At 36.7% G+C, this 12,737-nt stretch overlaps 1 protein-coding gene across 1 annotated transcript in view; it reads left to right on the top strand.

The window, feature by feature from the left end:
* Window positions 1–12,737, top strand: part of UNC79 (unc-79 homolog, NALCN channel complex subunit) — a 258,705-nt gene that overhangs the window by 52,111 nt on the left and 193,857 nt on the right. Inside the window, 5 exon segments of the mRNA XM_079130155.1 lie at window positions 2,810–2,902; window positions 10,567–10,622; window positions 11,385–11,421; window positions 11,424–11,464; window positions 11,466–11,514. Of these exon segments, the coding sequence (XP_078986281.1) occupies window positions 2,810–2,902; window positions 10,567–10,622; window positions 11,385–11,421; window positions 11,424–11,464; window positions 11,466–11,514 (276 nt within the window).

Below are 12,737 nucleotides of genomic sequence, written 5' to 3'. Positions count from 1 at the left end.
AGCTGTACATGATAGGAACTATAAAATGCAGAGCATATTAAGAGATTGATACTATCATGGAAGGAGGGGTTGTTAATAATGATTGTACTGGTGGTGCTGGGAAGATAGGGTATAAGACTGAAAACTTCCTTTTCCCGAGCATGGTGTTAAGGCAAAATTTTCTTATTTTGGCTATCTTCTATTGCACATATATTTTTTAACACCCTCTTGAAGAAAAACTGCACATCTGTTACATTATGTCTTTTAAACAAAAGTCAGTAAATGATGTGTACTTTTGTTTGTTTATTAAATTATATTTGCATTTGTTTTGTTCAATCTAGTAGAAGGCTATGAAATTGCAAGGTACTGTCTGTTTATGTAAGTACTGGAGCCAATTTCCTAGGGCCAGAGCCAGGGGAACACTTTTGACTTTATGGCTGGTCATACTTGAGGAAGAGCATAGATTTGTAGGGGTAACAGGGACATCCAAAGGTCGCTGAGCCATTTGGGCAGTTCTCCAAATAGACTTCACCTAAATCATCGGAGACAGCTGGGCATATCTCCCATTTTTAAAGGCCTCCAGGTACAGTGACTCTCAACCTCTCTTAACTGTAGTTTTCCTTATTGAGAAATGCTGGTTATTAAAAAGTTGGAGATGAATTAAAGTGAAAATAATTGAGTCAAAAAGAATGGAGATACATGTGAAGATACAGTCTTTCTTTTGCTTATGTTGGAGACTAGACTTTTTTTTTTTTCTTTAACAAGGGGCACAAAGAATATTGTGCATGCAATTATTCTTCCACCTCTGGGCACCTTTACTGGGCATTTTCTTTCTTATTTTTCATCTTTCTACTAGTACTTCTCAAAAGGAAGCCCATGGCCAGATTGCATCAGAGTCACCTGATGTGCTTATTAATTTGACATGTCATTTCCTGCTTCCCAGACTGACTCTTATAATCTCTAGATATGGGCACCCGGGAAGCTCAATTTGAAAAAGCTCCCTGACTAAAGTTTTAGAGTAATTATGTATTGTTCTTTAACATTGGCCCCAAAGTTCTTTTTCCTTAATTAATCATGTTTGATTACTCAACTTTGTTATCTAAGAACAGTGTACCAATATCCATATCTTTTCTAATTATTAATACTTACTTATATTGTATAGCCAAACTAATTTATCTACATGAATATTGCCTGCTTGGTGGGTTAGAAACATTCAGCTACCAGTGATTGAAACAAACTTTATGGAATTTAACTATGAATTTGCTTTGTTGATTTGTTTCTGTAAAGCTGTTGTGAAAGCAGCCATCCATTATGGTATTGAAAGTTCTTTGTGTTAAAAAAAATAGAATCATGTTAAATGTGTATCCTTTATTATGTGACAGATCTTTTACTAGTGTTTTAATGGTTCTACTATCACATGTTTTATAAAACTGTCTTATTCTTTTTGGATGTAAATGAGGTATGTTCCCTGTGTATTGTAATTTTATATAAAATAAAGCAGATTTTGAGATTTTCCACTTCCTGGTTGTTGCCCATGTCATGGTCTTTCATGTGCAGGAAATTGAGAGTTGCCTCTGAGAGTTTTATACTTCCTGCACATTGTTCTGTTCATACTTGAGAATTTACTACTTAAACCTAGGAATAAGAGGTATCTTGTACTTTTACAGTTATCCCTGAGAAAAGGGGAATCATTTTATATTCAAATCCTAATAAAGGTCTTCTTATTGTGAATTCTGTCTCAATTACTGTGCTTGGGATAATATAGTACCCTTTAGAGACAACACAATACCTCAAGTGACTTCCATCAGTGCTTTTTTGTGAATACTTAAAGGAGTTATTTAATATACTCTATTAAGAAAAGAGAATGAAATTTAATATAGTGTTTAATATTATCATGAACAAGCCACTTAAAGATGTTTTAAAAGCAGTATGTAATTGGAGATCATGGTTTTATATATGTAAGACAGATTTGGAAAAAAACAACTTTTGCTCTGTGAGTGATACTTGTTGATGTAGGACAAAGTGTCCAGCAACAGCATTATTCACAGATTCAAAAGGTGCTTTATTTCAAACAACTCAGATGGATTTAAAGATGGTAAGTTTTGTAAAACTTAACAAACTAGTGGTTTTCATTGTAAAGAAGACGATAATGAAAAAAGTTACATATGAAGGTTTGAATAAAACATGATTTATGAGCATTGAAAATAGTTTTAAAATTAATATTATATTTTATAACATGATTTAGAGTTTCTATGTGTAACTAGCAATGAAAATAATTTAAAAATTAATATTGTATTTTTATAACATATGATTTAGAGTTTCTATATGTAACTAAGAAGTTACATGTTATACTAACCTTATTTCACCTGCATCTCTAAAAGTTAATACATTCAAGTTGGGTTTTAAAAACTATTACTTTTTCTTTTTTCTTAGTGGGACAACCTTCAACATCCCTACTTTATATTTGAGCATGTAGAGGATTCTTTTTTTCCCTTTCTTTCCCATCTAGATTTAAACATGTTGGAAGTAGTGATCACATCTGAGCATGGTTATGTTAAAGCCATTATGTTGCGTTCTGGCATTGTTCCTTCTCATTGGTGACACTCTCTATGTGTTCGCTATGATGTTGACAACTATTACATTTGTATATGAGGAAAATTTTATGGGTTTTATTTATGTAAAGTTTCATTGTCTGACTGGGACTTTCTTTTAAGTTCCTTCTTAGTTCCCACACTCTATGCAGAGTAGTAAGTATATATGCATATATGTCTGTATCTCTTTATCTATCTATGGACTAAATTGTGTCTAATCAAAGAAATTTTGGTTTCAGTGGGTTCCTCCAGGAGAGAAGGCGTTCCTGCCCATGTTAATCTCTCTGCATCCTCCATGCTAATGATTGCAATGCAGTACACATCTAATCCAGGTAAGTGGAAATCTGAGTGTCTCCACTAATTCCATAACCAATCATTAAGCCAGACATTAAATAAACTATCTAGAATTTTTCATGTGAGAACTCCTCTTTGTGGAATAGACAACTGGAGGTGTGTTAGAAAACAGAGTTTTGAATTAAAATAAATTTTCCTTTACCTATTGCTAAAAGTAGTAGTGAGTTTGCTAACTAGTGGACTTTTTAGAATGTTTGAGGACAAAATTTTAGAAACATCAACTTGAAATTGATTGAATATAAATACATAGAAATAGTTCAATTAGAAATATAAAAATATCTAATTCTAACAAGTAAAAATAACTTTGGTTAATGATTGGTAAATTTGGTCCTCTAATGTCATACCAATGTTCTTGAACACACGCTTTTTACTATATTCCTGATAATTTCCCTTAGACTAAATTACTAAAAGAAGGATTCCTGGGCTGAAGGGTTTGAAAAAATTTCAATATTCTCAGTAGTTGTATTTGAAAGTACTTATATCATTATGACCTATCATTGAGTATTATCATAAAATTTGTAGAATTGAATGGATTAAAAAAATCTCATTTTGATTTTTATGTCTTAGATTACTAGTGTTGTTGGACAGGTTTTTATATAACTTACTCTGTTAGATTTCCATTATCAGTGTAATTGCAGATAAACTTCGGAGAACTGATCTGAAAGGAGCTGACTGTTGAAGTCATTTGCTAAGATATGAACCCAGTTTTTATTTTCATTTAATGTTTATTTGGAAAGTGAGTAAATATCATGGCACTGTTTTAGACCTTCTGTTTAATTAAGTAGAATAATAATTGAGCTTTTGGAGTTTTTAGACTGAAGATGGGAAAGTTTTTTTTTTTTTTCCCATTTCAAAATCTTAATGTTCCCTAGTCTGGAGTGTTGGCCTTGTCCTTTTAAAATTGAGATGGTTTCTTGCTATTTTTCCCAGGCTGGCCTCCAACTCGAACTGAAATGATCCTCCCATCTCATCTTCCAGAATAGCTGGACATAGGGAGTGTACCAACTTACCCAGCTCTCATCCTTTGCTTTAGTTTGTTTGGGCTGCCATGACAAAACACCATAAGCTGGGCAGCTCACATGTAACATTTACTTCTTATAGTTCTGGAGGCTGGGAAGTCCAAGATCAAGGTGCTGGTAGATTTAGTGGTCTGGAGCTCCAGATTCACAGATAGTCAGGGTTGTTCTCTATTCTCTCATATGGAAGGTGTAAAGGAGCTCTTGCCTCTTTTATAAGGTCACTGACCCCATTAATTCCATTTATAAGGGCTTTATGCTTACCTCCTAAAGGCTTCACTTCCTAATACCATTATACTGGGTGTTAGGATTTAACATAAGAGTTTTAGGGGGATACAAATATTCAATCTATGGCATTCTGTCACTGACCCCACCCCAATTCCATGTCTTTCTGACATGCAAAATACATTCCTTCCATTCTGACAATCTCAGAAGTGTCAGTTCTTTTCAACATCAATTCAAATGTCCAAAGTCCAACATCTCGTATAAATATCATCTAAATCAGATATAGGTAAGACTTGAGGTATGATTTATCCTGAGATAAATTTCTTCCTCACATGTGAATCTGTGAAATCAAATAAGTTATATGCTTCTAAAATAAAATGATGGGGACTTGGGAGGCAGTTACTTTAGTAATGGAACATTTACCTAGCATGTGAGGGGTACTAGGTTCTATTCTTAGCACTATAAAAACAAAATACAACAGTGAGACAGGTGTCGATAGACATTCCCACCCCAAAGAGAGAAATATAAAAGAAGAAAGGAGTGATAGGTCCTAAGTAAGGCCAATGACCAACAACATTAAACTTTAGGCTTGAGAAAATCTTCTTTGACTTGATGCTCTTCCTTCCCAACCACTTGGCAGGGGTCCTGCCCCCACAACTTTGCTGCAGGTACAGCAAGGTGGTCCTGCCCCATGGCTTTAGGCAACCTGGCCTGGCTCTCCTGACATTGCCCTAGAAGGAGTTTCTGTGGTAATCTGTTTGCCATGTCAGTTTTCTGCCTTGGCCTGCGCAGTCAGGCTACGTCCTGTGCTCATGACTCTCCATTGAAATCTTGGTGGAAGCAACCATGCCCTCACAGCTTTGTTGGGTGCAGCACATGCTATGTTGGGACCAAAGATGCTTCACTGAGGGGCAGCTGAAGCACAGGCATCAGAGTGTAGGAACTGGATGTGGCCCACAGTGAGGTGGGGCCAGGTGGCAGTTGGAAGTCTCCCAGTGTGGGTGGCCCCTCCATTGAAAACCATTTTGCTCCTGGAGCCCTTGGATTCTAGTCCTGTGGCAGGAGGGGTAGCTCTGATGATTCCTTTTTTCTTTTTTTTTTCTGGTATCAGGGGTTGAACCCAGGCACACTTAACCACTGAGCCACATGCCCAGACCCTCTATTTTAAATTTTGAGACAGGGCCTTGCTAAGTTGCTGAGGTGAGCCTTGAACTTGTGATCCTTCTGCTTCAGCCTCCTGAGTTGCTGGGACTACAGGTGTGCGCCACTGTGCCAGACTAACTCTGAGGATCCCTAAACTGTCATTCTTCATTGTCTTGGGCAGCAGCTCCTGTCTTCTACTGAGAGGGCTGGCTGTTGTTAGTTGCTGTTCATTAGACTGTTATTAGTCGCTTTATTGGCCCTTAGTGTTCTCTTCCTAACAGGTTTTCTCATCCTTCCAATACAAATAAGCAGAGAATTTCTCAAATCTTTAACTTTTGTTGCTTTCTTGATTAACAATTCTGTCTTTAAATCATTTCCTTCTTCCGTCAGAAGATGTCAGGCTGCTCTTCAGTATTTCTCTTAAGTAACGTGCTCAGCCAGATATCCAGTTTCATTACTACCTTCCACAAAACACTAGGACATCAGCATAACTTAGTGAAGTTCTTTGCCACTGTGTAGCAGGATGGCCTTTCCTCCAGCTTCCAATAACGTGTTCCTTATTTCTGTCTGACACCTCATCAGAGTCGCCTTTACTATTCATATTTCTGCCAACATTCTGTTCAGGATCACTTAGGCATTCTTTATGAAGATGGAAGCTTTCTCTGTGGCTCTCTTCTTTTCTTTCTGAGTCCTCAGCAGAACTGCCTTTAAAGGCCTGTTCCATAGTAGTGTAGGCTTTTCTAGAATGTACCTCAAAACTCTTGTAGCTCCTATTTGTTATTCAGTTCCAAAGCTGCTTCTGCATTTTTAGGTGTTTGTTATAGCAACACTGTACTTTTCAGTGCCATTTTTCTGTCTTCCTCTATTTTGGGTCCTGTAACAAAAATACCACAAGCTGGGTGGCTTATGTGCAATAATGGCTTCTCATAGTCTGGAGGCTGGGAAATACAAGATCAAGGTGCTGGCAAATTTAATGGCCTGGTGAGGATCCACTTCCTTGTTCATAGACAACCATCTTTGTCTATGTCCTCACAAGGTAGAAAGAGCAAGGGAATTCTCTGGACCTCTTTTGTAAGGGCACTAATTCCATTCATGAGGGTTCTGCTCTCATGAGCTAATCACCAAAGATTCCCACCTTCTAATACTACCACTAAATTTAACATGAATTTTTGAGGGGGGCATATTCAGTCCATAGCATCCTTTAAGTATAAAATGCCTTATGATTATTATATGAATTTAATAAAATGTATATTTTGGGGAGAGTTATTTCTCTAATCTCACTGTTTATCTCAAGGACCATCAAAGTATCATTTACATTTAAGATATAATTATGTTCTGAAACAATAACCTTAATTGAATGTAGTTAATTAAAGTCTTACCATGTAATGAATAAAGGTTACTGGTTTATGTATTTAATTTAAAAATAAAGTCTTATGATTAAACTTAGATTCTAATGTTGACAGAGTGGTAAAATCCTGTACTTTGGGGTTAGTTGTATGTATATTTGCTTCTGAGCTTACCTACAAATGACAGTGCAGTGTGGAGCAAGTTCTTTAACTTTCCTAAGACCATGTGTCCTCATGTATTAAGATGGGAATAATTCTTCTTGTAGTACTTTTAAAGTGTTGTTTTGATTTTTTTTAGTGGGTTAAGTATAGGTAATGTGCTTACTTTGGCACAGTGACTGGCACATTATACATAATAAACAGCAATGCAAATTCTATGGTTTGGCATTTTCTTAATGAAATTGAATGTATTGCTGGAAAACTACTGTGATCAGGTGGAGTTATTTATCAGATTATTTCCAGTGTATTTTCATGTGTTCATGGGAAATGCTTATAACCAGGCTATTTTTATACTAGGAATTACATTTCTGACCCCAAACTAATCTTATGATATGGAAAACAGAAAGTGAAGTAGTATCACTGGGGGCACTCTGGGGGACCAAGTATAAGGACATCATTCTATTGTTTAAATTTTTATTGGGAGTAGCAACAAGTGGCAGCTTGTTTCTTGTAGCTGATTATGTGTTAAGGACAGAGCACAGCACTTTTTCAAGTAAGAGACATTCATTGAATAACTTCCATGTACAGGATTCTCTGCTAGAAATGGTGAAAACCACCTAGAAATGTAAAATATGACTCTTTTTTTTTTTTTTTTTTTTTTTTGTGTGGTGCTGGGGATTGAACCGAGGGCCTAACACATACTAGGCAGGTACTCTACCACTGAGTTATGTCCCCAGCCCAAAATGTGACTCTTCTTGTGGAACTTGTATTTAATTGGGTTGATTAGGCATATTCATATAGTCATTAATTAACCATGTAAAGTTGTGTGTAAAAATACCACATAAATGCTATAGATAGTGTTAATTAATTGTGGGGAGAACTCCATGAATTGAAATGATCAGGAAAGTCCTCATGCTCCTTGAGCAAAGAAAATATGGATAGAGTTTTGATTGATAAGGTAAATGGGACATTCTGGGAGGGAAGTAGTTTAAACAGAGGAACTTTCCAGGTCTGTTCAGGGGGTGGTCAGTGGAATACTGCATAGTTTCATGTAGCAGAACATGCAGGCACTGTATAAGAGAAAGTGTCCTGCAACATGTGTGCTTAAACACACAGTGGTGTCTTAAAGACAAAATTCCATTTCTAGAGTGACTATTCAATAAATTGTCACTGAGTATTGGACACCATGGTTAATGAAACAGAACAGATCGTACCTTCATCTTGTGATGCATATCACATGGGTGGGGGAGGGGAATATATTAACCAAATAATTATAAAATCAAGGATAAAGTTTCAGTTGTGACAAGTGCTTTAAGTACCTTGTATTCTAAGACTCTGTAATAAGGAATTCTGCTTTTGTTGAGTTCAGGGAGGACTTCTCAGAGGCAGCAAGTTTTGGTCTGAGAATTGAATGATGAGTCCTGTCCAGAAGGCCTGCAGGGCTGGGAGTAGGACAGGGGTTCAGGTGGAGGAATCTTGTGTGTCAAGAGGGAACCTGGCAAGCCAGTGGGAACTGAAGGATCAGTGTAGACGGAGCTCTGGGGGAGGGCTAGCTGGCCTGAGCTGAGGGCTTAGAGAACATTGAGGATGTTGTGGGCTGTGGTTAGGCAGGAAGTCCTGTGTTTATGTCATGTCTAATGGGAAGTCATTAAGGGCTTTAAGTAGATGTGTATGTCACTCTGCAATTGAAAATGGAATGAGAAGTTGCCAGATTAGATATAGATGGATTGATAAGGAATTCATTGCATTTGTCCAGGCATGCATGAGAGCTATTTATGAAGTAAAATTGAAGGGACTTGGTGACATATTAGGTATAGTAGGTTTCTGGACTTGCTCTATCTGGACATGGAGGTTCTATTGATTGATAGATGAGGCACCAGAAGAAGATTAGGGGTCTGAGGGAAGAACATGAGATCTTTTTTGGACCTGTTGTGTTCAAGGAACCTTTGAGACATCTCAGAGGAGATGGTAATTAGGCAGTTGTGTTATAATTCTGAACCTCAGAACAGATTTCTGGACTAGAGATAATGAATTCTGAGCCTACACATGAGTGTCCAGTAACCTTCATCCAATTTCACATAAATGGCTTCTGTAGTTGTATATGAGTGTGAGATTGTTTGGGGGAGAGTGCAGAATGTTCTATGACAGGCCTTTAGGAACTCCAACAGGAAGTGACCCCGTGGAAGAGTGAAGTTGCCAAGGAGATGGAGAGTAACCTGCGTAACTGACTAACAGATACTTTAAAATACTTGTACAAATATGTAACAGCAAATCCCACTATTATGTATAATTATAATGAACCAATTAAAAAATGAAAACAAATAAAAGCTACAAAACACTTTATGGTTTGCTCAGTAGAAAGTCATAAAGTTTAGCTCCACAGTGTCAAGAGCTGAGATGGCATTTTTGTGTTTCCTTAGACTTTCCCTCAAGTTTGTGTAATGGCTGCCACAACTGAGGTTATTATTCCTCACACAACACATTCGAAAACAAGATCAGTTAGAGTCATTAGAGAAAGGTCTCCTGGTAAGCCTTTTTCTTTTAATAGGAGAGGAAAAAAATATGAGAAGTTCCCCAGAAGATTCTCTCATAGGTCCTCCTGGCAAGGATGGAGTCCTGCGACTGCAAGGGGATTTGGAAAACTCTGTGCTTTGGCAGATGGGAAGGAAAAAAGGCTTGCTGATAGCAGCGTCCACCACAGGTGATAGAAGAGGGTCATGTCATGAAACCATGAGAAGAGAGTGATTTAAAAAACAGACACTGAATGCTGCTGAGAAGTCAAGTGAGATGGAGATAGAAAAACGCCCACTCAGTTGAATGCCATGGAGGTCATTGGTGACTAAAGTAGAACAATGGCAGGGTCATGATGGAGGTGGAGATAGAATAAGGAAGGAATCAGAAAGGCATCTAATGCTGAGCACGGTGGCACATGCCTGTAATCCCAGCCGCTAGGGAGGCTGAGGCAGGAGGATCGTGAGCTCAAAGCCAGCCTCAGCAACGGCGAGGTGCTAAGCAACTCAGTGACACCTTGTCTCTAAGTAAAATACAAACAAGGGCTGGGGATGTGGCTCAGTGATCGAGTGCCCCTGAGTTCAATCTCCGGTACCAAAAAAAAGGCATCTAACTAGATGACAGTGTCTTTACTTCTCAAGTGAACAAGGGAAATCAAAGGAGCAAGCCAATATAATTTGATTATATAATTTATATGATATGTAGCTCTGAAAAATTCTTCCATAAGATGGAATTACTGCTCAAGTGATAAAATTCCCATTCTAATCCCATCAGTCTGTCAGTTGCTATCTGTTCAGCTTTGGACAAGATAGTAAACTAAGCCTTATTTTCTGAACTGAAACAGTGGGCGTGAGATAATATGCTAAAGCTAAAGCTCTTAGCCTGATACTTGGTACATAATGAAGTCTCAATAAATGTGTGCTTTTATTGTTATCCTGTTTCTCCCATGTAATTCTTGATTGTATTGATACAAGTTTATGTTTTAGAAATATGATTACTAAAGACCTTTCTTAATGTCTAGTAATGATATGTGTATGGTATGTGTCATACTTCTCAAAGACCTTGAGTAAAGCTTGATAAAACCAAGAGATTATGTTATTTTTGAAAATATAAATATATGGAGATAAATAATTAATGATTTAATGATTGGAATTGGAAGTCTTATTAAAGTAGTTTATGTATCTCAAAGTATGTTTGTTTGGTATTTACATTTCATATACACATTACATTTTCTTCTTACAGTGTATCATTGTCAGTTACTGGAATGCCTCATGAAATATAAACAAGAAGTCTGGAAAGTAAGTTTGGAGTCAAATTTAAACCCATAGTCACTAAATTAATTTATATAATATAATAAAAATTATTTGCATATTGTATCTTTTGCTTAGGTCAAAGTTATTGATGTCTTATTCTTATGTGGCAGTGGATATACTTTTTTCTTTACTAAATAAATTATTTATCATTTAGATGCAAAATGAAAATTTCAGGACAGTGTCTTGACAGATAAAGTAATTAAATGCATCTTGTTCTTAAAATTAGGCAAATATTATATTGCATGACATATTTTTTCTTAATTTGAAAGGTTGAGAATCTGTCTTCTTCCAAATAGGAGATGTGAATTGTTAAGAAATGTGATTAGGAAAATATTTTTTAAAACTAAAGTCGAGTTTTGGGCTGGGGTGTACCTCAGTGGTAGACTGCTTGCCTAGCGTGTGCAAGGCCCTGGGTTCCATCCCCAGCACTGCAAACAAAATAAAACAAAATTCCTAAAATCTTTCTTTAACATGAATCTAATTTGGGAAAAATTTTTATAAGAGAGTATTTTGAACTCTGCCTGGAGGGATCATTTATAGAAGAACAAATAAATGAACAATAAATAAATAAAAATAATGCTCTCATGTAGTCTAAACTGTCAAGCACACCTGGATGATGGACTTCAGGGAAGTGACCCACCTCAACCTCTCCACTGAAATTTCCACTGTTCTAGTAAAATTGAATGAACAGCCTTTTATTTTGATTTGATGGTTCTAAGTCAAAAATATGCTTCCTGTTTCCTGTAGGACCTTTTGTATGTGATTGCCTATGGGCCTTCACAAGTGAACCTCCAGCTGTGCAAATGCTTTTCCACTACTGGCCCAATTTTAAAACCTCCTGGGGCAATAAGCGAGTACAGGGGGTTGCAGTACACAGGTAAGAAGAGAGGCCTGTGATGCCCCATCTCTATTTCTCCTATGCCACATGTGCCTCACTAATAAAAAAAAAAATCTTGCTGAATTATATTTACTGTGCCTTTAAACACTGTCATAAATCCTTTCTGAAACTAGGTGGTTTAAAAATAAATTAACTGTCCAGTTGTGGTAGTCCTGGTTACTTGGGAAACTAAGACAAGAGATCCCTTGAGCCCAGGAATTGGGGGCCAGCCTAGGAAACATAGCAAGATCCCACCTCTTAAAAAAGAAATAATTAACTAAAACCAATTTCAAAAGTATTTATGACATCATAGCAAACTGTTGAAGTCCCAAAACTATTTGATGTATACAACTGGCCTATGATAAAATTAATCGCTTCATAAGCCTAAGTAGGAAGAGTAGTACTGAAAATTTGCTCATCATTTAGCAGAAATCCCAGCTGGCTAATTCTGCTCTGAGATTCTTGGCAGCACTTTCAGTGTTTCCAGTTTATTCACTAAATAAAATTAAGTGATCCTGATAGTGTCATTGGTCAGGAAGAGTCAATAATTGATGATCTTGGTAATTAATAATGAAATGTAAACATTAATTCTAAATGTAATGATATATCTACTGAAAAGTCTTGTGAAACCGCACTCGAGGGCCTACATGGTTATTTATGTTTATGTGTTATAAAAAAAAATGGGGAAAACCCTTATGGCAGATGGAATTTTGGAGGCCCCTTCTCAGTCCCCCTCCCCAGCTTAATTGAATACATGTATTCAATTAAGCTGGGGAGGGGGGTGGGTATTTTTTGCAAGGGCAGTCTTTATTCAGGTCATTGTAAGAGTGTATACTAATGTTCTGAGAATTTACTAATTTGTTGGCATCTCTCATTTTTACAAAGGTGATTTGAGTTGTTTCTAAGAGGATTTAACTTATTTTAGGTGTCTGATTTATATTATTGATGAAAGATTTAAAGCCAAGTGTTAATAGTTATTCATACCTACCTTATTCTACCTAGAATAATAGGTGGGTACAATGATAACAAACCAATTAAGGTAAATAATAAGTAAAGTTTTTAAAGTTGGAAATTGGCATCATTGGTGCTGTATATCATCAACAGAGAATGTTTTCAGTATTGCTAACCAGATAATATGAATATAAATAAAAAATCATGGGCTGGGGTTATAGCTTAGTGTTAGAGTGCTTGCCTAGCCTGGTTAGGCACTGGGTTTGATCCTT

The sequence above is a fragment of the Sciurus vulgaris genome, assembly GCF_902686455.1.
Source record: "Sciurus vulgaris genome assembly, chromosome: 2".
NCBI classification, from domain to species: Eukaryota; Metazoa; Chordata; class Mammalia; order Rodentia; family Sciuridae; genus Sciurus; species Sciurus vulgaris.
Note: the sequence above shows the minus strand (reverse complement) of the source record. Positions and strands in the feature narration are given on the sequence as shown.